Source organism: Otolemur garnettii, unplaced genomic scaffold, assembly GCF_000181295.1.
Source record: "Otolemur garnettii isolate 467f Iridium unplaced genomic scaffold, OtoGar3 scaffold00064, whole genome shotgun sequence".
NCBI lineage: Eukaryota > Metazoa > Chordata > Mammalia > Primates > Galagidae > Otolemur > Otolemur garnettii.
In genome coordinates, this window is record NW_003852459.1 from 711,916 (window position 1) to 719,290 (window position 7,375).

Sequence of the window (7,375 nt, forward strand, 5' to 3'; positions counted from 1 at the left end):
TCTAAAATATAATGAAGTATGCTGTGATGACGTCACTTCACACAGGAAGGGCTACTAAACTCAACTGGAAAATTTTTGGAAAGGACATGATAAATTAAAGAATGAGTGAAAGACGCTTGTTTATAAGCAATGAGAACATATCTTCTACAGTGAAGAGGCAGTCCTTGTGAACACACACGGAAATGAGAGAACAAAGGGCATTTAAAAAGTGTAAGGATTACTTTTCAGGTAGAATAGGAAATGTGGGTCGGAGGTCAGAGGCAAGGTAGGTCACTACCTGCAATGAAGCCAAATGATGAAGTTTCATTTTATCCTAAGAGAAATGGGAAGGTACTAAAAGATTCTGATTTTAAGTAATGAAATATCATGATCATACTATCAGAGTTGTAAGGACAGAAGTTGACATACAAATCTACATTGGCATGAACAAGTGCACTAACAATCATAAAAAGACAAATTAAAAATGTGAGATGACTTTCACCAATTAGATAAAGAAAGGCAATTTGTAAAATAAAACTGCTAAAAATTCAATATTTAAGCACATGCTCTCTAAAGAAAGGTATGCCAAGTCTCTATGGTGACCTCTACCTCATTTTCTGCCACAGAAGAATCTTAGGATGTTGCTACAAAGTTCTATAACCATCTTCAAAGTCAGGTTCGATGTAAGTGGCCAGTATCTGTGACTGGCATTTTTATTGCTCTAGGTGGATTTTCTTTTTGTCCCAAACTGTGATTACATTTATAACAGGGACACAATCTGGCCTTTCTTGTCCAGACACACCTCAAAGGAGGGTGTTGGTGAAGCAGTAATTAGCCTAATAAGGAGGTTGAGAAGCAAGAAAGGTCAAGAGATATGGGCTTCTCATTGACTTACATAAGTTATTTCACTTTTTAAAGCTTATTTTTCATCCATAACTGACAATTATAAATAGTATCCACATCATATAATTATGTGTGATAGTAACGAGGTAAATATTCCTAATGAACAAAATAAACATTCAGTAAATGGCATTTCTTAGTAGTATGTGATTATTAGAGAGCTGCTAACTCCTGGGGAGAAAAAAAAGTCAGGTAGAAAGAAGATAGAAGTGAAATTCAAATATCACCCAATCAAAGATGTAATTAAGCAGAAGTTCAAATGCCACATGATCTAAGGTTTCCATTCAAACAAGCAAAGAAAGAAGAAGATAGAAGTCAGTGAAGCAGGTTAACTCAGAAGCTACATCCACAAAGACTATCAATGCTTTTATTTATTTATTTTTTTTTTGCCAGGTATACTCTCCTGGACTGGAGCTGAGCCCATGAATGGATCAAGAGAAGCTGGTTAAGTTCATCTTAGAATATTAAATGTGATACTTAAATTTTTCAGAGTATCAAAGAAATCACACATAGAAACAGAATGAACTAGCTACCATCCAGCTGGGAGATGACGGCTGTTAATAAAGGACTAACTCAAAAAATATTCTTATCTGTCTCAATCATTTCCATGAACTTTGTCCTGAGGAAACAGATGGAGATCACCACTTTTATCAATCCCATAATTTTCGTTATTTTGGGTCTCTGTGTCCCTACCACAGTGCTCTCCAAGTAAAATTTGAGGAAATAATTAGCTGCTACAAATGTGCTTTGTGTGAATACTTTATTAGAAAACTGATTTTGCTTATAAAAGACTTAATGCCAAAATTATCTCCAAGGTCTTTAACTTTCTGGCTAAAATGCTAAAAATCGGCATCTGGGACCACACCTTTGGTGCATATTGCAAGGGTACATGTCAAATCTATTAAGTGTAACACAATAATAAGTGAGTGAGGTAAAGGCTATCTTAACCAGTTTGATGGAAGCATTCCACTTTGTATATAAAATCAGCACCTGTACCCCATAAATGTATTAATGTATAAATGATTTAGGTATTTATGACTTAATAAACAAATGAGAGTAAAATTCAATAAGAAATATAATCTCCAGCATTGTCCTCAATGTTCCTTGTTTAAGTTGTTAAGCATATTATCACTCACTTTCATTCTCTCAAAATATTGCTTAGGATTGATTCAAAATATCAAAGATGGAATTCTAAGGGGACCATATCCGAATCATTCAGTGGGCCTTTTCAAATGACCCAGGTTCCCACAACCTTTTCTGCCTCCTTTTCAAGACTTTTATATGTTCTCCCAGTGAAGGACTTTGTCCCTGTGAACCACTGTCACTAATATTTGTGTATCTAATCATTTTGCTTTGGTAGAATGAAAAGTGCTCCCAAAACTTGAGATCCAGGGGGAATGTGATATTTTAAAAAAACTATGAAATCTGACCCAAACCTGTAGCCCGGACTCGTCTCTGGTACTTACCTTCTCAGAGTCTTAATTTTCCCCAAGAATAAAAAGGGAATAATCCTGCTCTGTTATAAATAGCCACTTAGCATAGTCAATGAAATTTAGATATTAGGTAGTGTCATGTGGAGTAGATTTGCTTTCTAACATAGAAGAAAGAGCAACAGACTTAACTATCCCATTTCTACCTTCTTTTACCCCATTCTGCTTTGCCTAGTACTTCTGAGCTTTGAATTAGAATTTTCCCTGTTATAAAACCCAAAGGGCTTTTCTCTTTTGCTTCTTCTACAGAGATAACAGTAGGTATCCAATGAAAGGGAGCCTGCAAAAAATTTTAAATATATCACAATAAAATATTTGCCACAATATTATTGTGTAAGTTTTCAAGGAAAGTCAGTTTGGCCTATAATGGTTGGTTTTCTTCTCCTAGTGATCCTTTGAAAAATAAGATTTTTATATTTTTTTTTTCAAAAAAGAATGGTTTCTTCAGATAAGTACAGAGACAAGCACCTAAAAAATAATGGCTAGAGAGAAGGGGGAAACCGAAGACATATTTCTGGAAACTGGATAGTGACAGGGATTCAGGTAGACCTCTATTAGCTCATTATTTTCACTTATATGGTGTGACAGATTGTCTGTATTTAAGGAATATTCAGACTTCATTATCAACTCACAGATTGTTATGGTCAATGCAGAGCCTCTCATAGTTAATGGCAGCTCTTCTGTGACAGGTTGATAAAAGGCATGGCTTACAGGCCCTGGCAGAGGAGCCCAGCCCTGCCCATACCCCTGTCCCATCCCATCAGTAAGTGACTGCCACACATGTAATCACTTCTCTCTAAAGTGACTATGTAATTGCATGGCTTAGCCTGACTTCATCAAAATTTATTTACTCTAATTAAAATATTTTCAGTGCATTTATTTTTGATAGTTCAAAATGAATAATCTATTCAGTGTTTCAGCAAATTATCTAACAAACATCAGTCTATTTTTAGATTAGTCAAGAATTGCTTTGTAAATCAAATGTTATCTAAGTTATGGATCATTTTCTATAAATATTCTGATATGCAATTGCTTAACCTGCCAGGAATTTGTTTAAAAATAGTTCTTTTTAAGATATATGTTAAAGAAGAGATTACTACTAGCATTAAGGCATATCAAATGTAGAGGAAATGTTGCTTAAGTAAACTTGGAAATAATTTTTCCTGACAACTAAGTGAGCATTTTAGCTATTTGACTGCCCAGTATTCATTTGCTGGGGACAAATACATTTGGATTAGATGAAGTAATCATTATAAGGAACCCGGCCTCATGTTCAAACAGTTCGACTTCTGGCTGAGCCAATGTCTGAAATATTCCTATCACGGGGAAGTGATCCTTTTACAGCTACTACTTGTTATTTCCTATTTATTATAAAAGACTATTTCTTCATAGAACTGTTAAAATATTTACTGCTCTCTCAGATTTTGGTTCATTGTCACAATAAACAACTTTCCCAATTCTTTCTAGAGGATCTTCAAAATATTAGACTCTATTTGTTAAACATTTCAATTAAGTATACAAAATCATACCTATATATATATTTCAGCTTTACAATCTTTGCCATTACTCTATTACAATCTAATCACAATTATCAACTCTTACATAGTACTATTTCTATATGTTTAATAAGGATCAGTAACCAGTCCATTTTATTGTGTATCAAAAAATTAATAAAATACAATTATTAAATCAAATCACTAAGTATCTACATTTGAAAATTAAATTTTCTCTCTCCTCTTTTGTCCTTAATTTGATTGTTCACATTTTTCTTCATTTATCCATAGACTTTGATGGTAGTAGCATTTGTAAAAAACAAAATTGCTTTTCTGTAAGTCATAAGTTAAATGGGCACATGTTGAAATTCTCAAGGATATAGTTTTTCCAGGTAGTCACAGTTAGATTTTTATACTCCTATGTGGAAGCATAGGGAAAGGAGAGAATAAATGTATGTGTGTCCGCATGTGTACTTGTAACAGGAGGATTTCAGTTCACGAATACACAAAAAGAGGACGGTTTTTAGTTCGTCAGATTTCTGACATGAGAAATCAAAGTGAGGCATAAATCGCAAGTTATTTTGTTGGAGAAGGATGTATCAAAATGTTCATTTGCTTGAAAAAAGTCAACAAACACAAGTAATTACTACCAATTAGCATAAACCTAGAAGTTTCAAAGGAATTTTAAAAAAACCCAAAAGTGAAGAAATTATAATTATCAATTCTGCTTTTTGTTTTTTTAAACAGATCTCACCTTTGCTATCACATTGTGAGCTACCACTAAGTGATACTTCACAACTCCCAGGGAGGTGACACTGTAATAAGCATTAAATAAAGACTTACAACTAACTGTACAATTCACTACTTACATAAATAGAGAAACTGTATGTGTATGTGTTTGCATATGCAAAACGTACACTGAATACAATTAAATGCATTCAAATTTGCATATAGAGCCTTCCAACTGCCATAAGCTATGTTAGAAATCTGAGAATCCAGCCTACTCATCTGTAAGTGTAATTCCTAAAGGGTGACACATAATATTGAAGGCAAACACTCACTGTGGAAGGATTGAAGAATATTTATTGTCCATTCATCTGTTAATCTTCCTGCTTTTGTTATCTGAATACATTTGAGTTGATTTGAAGATTCTCTTGATTCAATCCAACAAATCATATCTTCATTATAAATAAAATCCAGAGTATGAATTTCATTTCCATTGACTGAGTTCACTGTTACCATTTTACTTCCATTAAGATAAAACATCTCAATTGTTTCAAAATTTGCAATTAATAGCAGAGGTGGCCTGTCTGTAGGCTCTGGAATAAAAAAGAAAGAGAGAAATAAGTTTAATTAGAGATTTGCTTTTTTTACAGTTTTGCATTATTCATTAAATTAAAAGTTATCTTTATATTTTTAATAGTCATTAAAAATTGCTTATAAGAATATTTTAATATTGGCTCGGTGCTGGTAGCACAATGGTTACCACACCAGCCACTTACATGGAGGCTGGCAGGTTCGAACCCAGCCCAGGCCAGCTAAACAACAATGACAACTTTAACAAAAAATAGCCAGACATTGAGGTGGATGCCTGTAGTCTCAGCTACTTGGGAGGCTGAGGCAAGAGAATCACTCGAGCCCAATAATTTCAGGTTGTTGTGATGGGCACTCTACCAAGGGCAACATACCGAGACTCTGTCTTAAAAAAAAAATAAAAATAAATAAACCACATATGTCTTTCACTGACTAGCTAAGCTCATTTCTCTGTAGAAAACATATTCTGCATTTGTATTCTTTATTTCCTTAGTCATGATGTATTATCTAAATGTGAGGTCAATGCCATTTACTTTCATTGCTAGTAAGTAAAGGACGAGCTGTGAGTTGATTTTCGAGCAAAGATGATGGATCTGGACTGACATCTCCATTTGGTTTTTCAGGCTTCCCTTGTAAGAGGATGCTTTTTTGAGTTGAACACACAAGGTCACAAATGGATTCTCTGGAGCAGAACATGCAAACTTCAGGGGCTCATACAAAGAGTGCACCTGTGGCTTTGGCCTCACTGGCTTCTTGCCTGACTCCAGTAGCTGAACAATCATGTATTTTCTTAGCAACTAGATTATGATTACTGAACCACTTCCTTTCACAACCCTTCCCTGCAGTCAGGAAAATAAGTTTCCAGATGTAAAAGGAAGTTGTTCAGTATCAATTTTTTGAACAATGCTGCTTTACTGGCGTTAAAACTCATAATTTTTTGATGAACTGTCCAGACTTTCAGTAGAAAAGTTAAAAATAACAGTAAAAATCCTACATCTAAATCAATGTTGAGAGAGAGTTTAGCTGTACAAGCATATTCAGAGGAACTTTTCTGCGAATTAGGGGATAAGACACAAATGGAAATCTCTAACTGTTCTTTTTTTTTTTCATGACCCATATGCAATGGATCAATAAATCCCTTTGAGGAGTATGTCAAACAAATCAAAAAATCCCACCACTTCTCAGTAACTACTGCTACTATCCTGTTCTAAGCTACCATTTTCCATCTAAATTATTCCAAAAGCCTTCTCACTAGTTTTTATTCAATCCCCCAAATGACTCCCATTCCAATCAGAGCAAAAGTTAAAGCTTTTGGGTAGCACCTGTGGCTGAGTGGGTAGGGTGCTGGCCCCATATGCCAAAGGTGGTGGGTTCAAACTGGCCCTAGCTGCACTGCAACAAAAACAACAAAAAATAGCTGAGCACTGTGGCAGGCACCTGTAGTACCAGCTACTTGAGAGGCTGAGACAAGAGAATTGCCTGAAGCCCAGGAGATTGAGGTTTCTATGAGCCGTGATGCCAAGCACTCTACTGAAGGCGACAAAATGAGACTCTGTCTCTCCAACAACAACAACAACAACAATAACAACAACAACAAATTTAAAACTTTTACAGTTATCTATAAAACTCTGTCTGATCTGTCTGCTCATTACCTCTTTAACATTATTTCTTTTTCCTTCTTACTACCCTCACTCTTTTTCATCTCATTCCACGCAGGCTGCACTTCTTGCTGGTCCTCGAATGAGTCAGTCCAGGGGCCACCTAGAGACCTCACCCCCTTCTTGGCATGATTATTCCTCCATTACTGACTTTCTTTCCTCCACTGGGGCATTATTCAGATGTCTTCTTTCTAGTGAGGACTTCTCTAACCACTTTATTTTCTAAAAATTGCAGCCTCTACATTCTCTATACACCTTCACAGATTGATTTCCCACGTACCACCTCCATATATAACATGTATTTTATTTATTTTTCTGATTATCTATTCCTGCTAGTGTATTTCTAGCATCTAGAAACAAGCCTGGAACTCATTGGTCACTCAGTACAAATTTTCTTAACAAGTGAAGAGGACAAATGGGTCTCTTACATAGAGAATGTCCTTTAGAAACATTCTGTGTAATATAATGCAATAATTTGGTTTTTTTTTTAACCTATAAAGGGAATCCAGAGAATAGCTGACTACTCCAAGAATTTCATAAC

The 7,375-nt window shown here is 35.1% G+C and overlaps 1 protein-coding gene across 1 annotated transcript in view; it reads right to left on the reverse strand.

Moving 5' to 3' along the window:
- LOC100949794 (low-density lipoprotein receptor-related protein 1B-like) overlaps positions 1-7,375 on the reverse strand; it is a gene marked incomplete at its 3' end in the record, with an annotated part of 1,553,965 nt that overhangs the window by 661,706 nt on the left and 884,884 nt on the right. Inside the window, exon 6 of the mRNA XM_003793025.1 lies at positions 4,924-5,181. Coding sequence (XP_003793073.1) covers positions 4,924-5,181 — 258 coding nt within the window. The remainder of the gene's footprint in view (positions 1-4,923; positions 5,182-7,375) is intronic.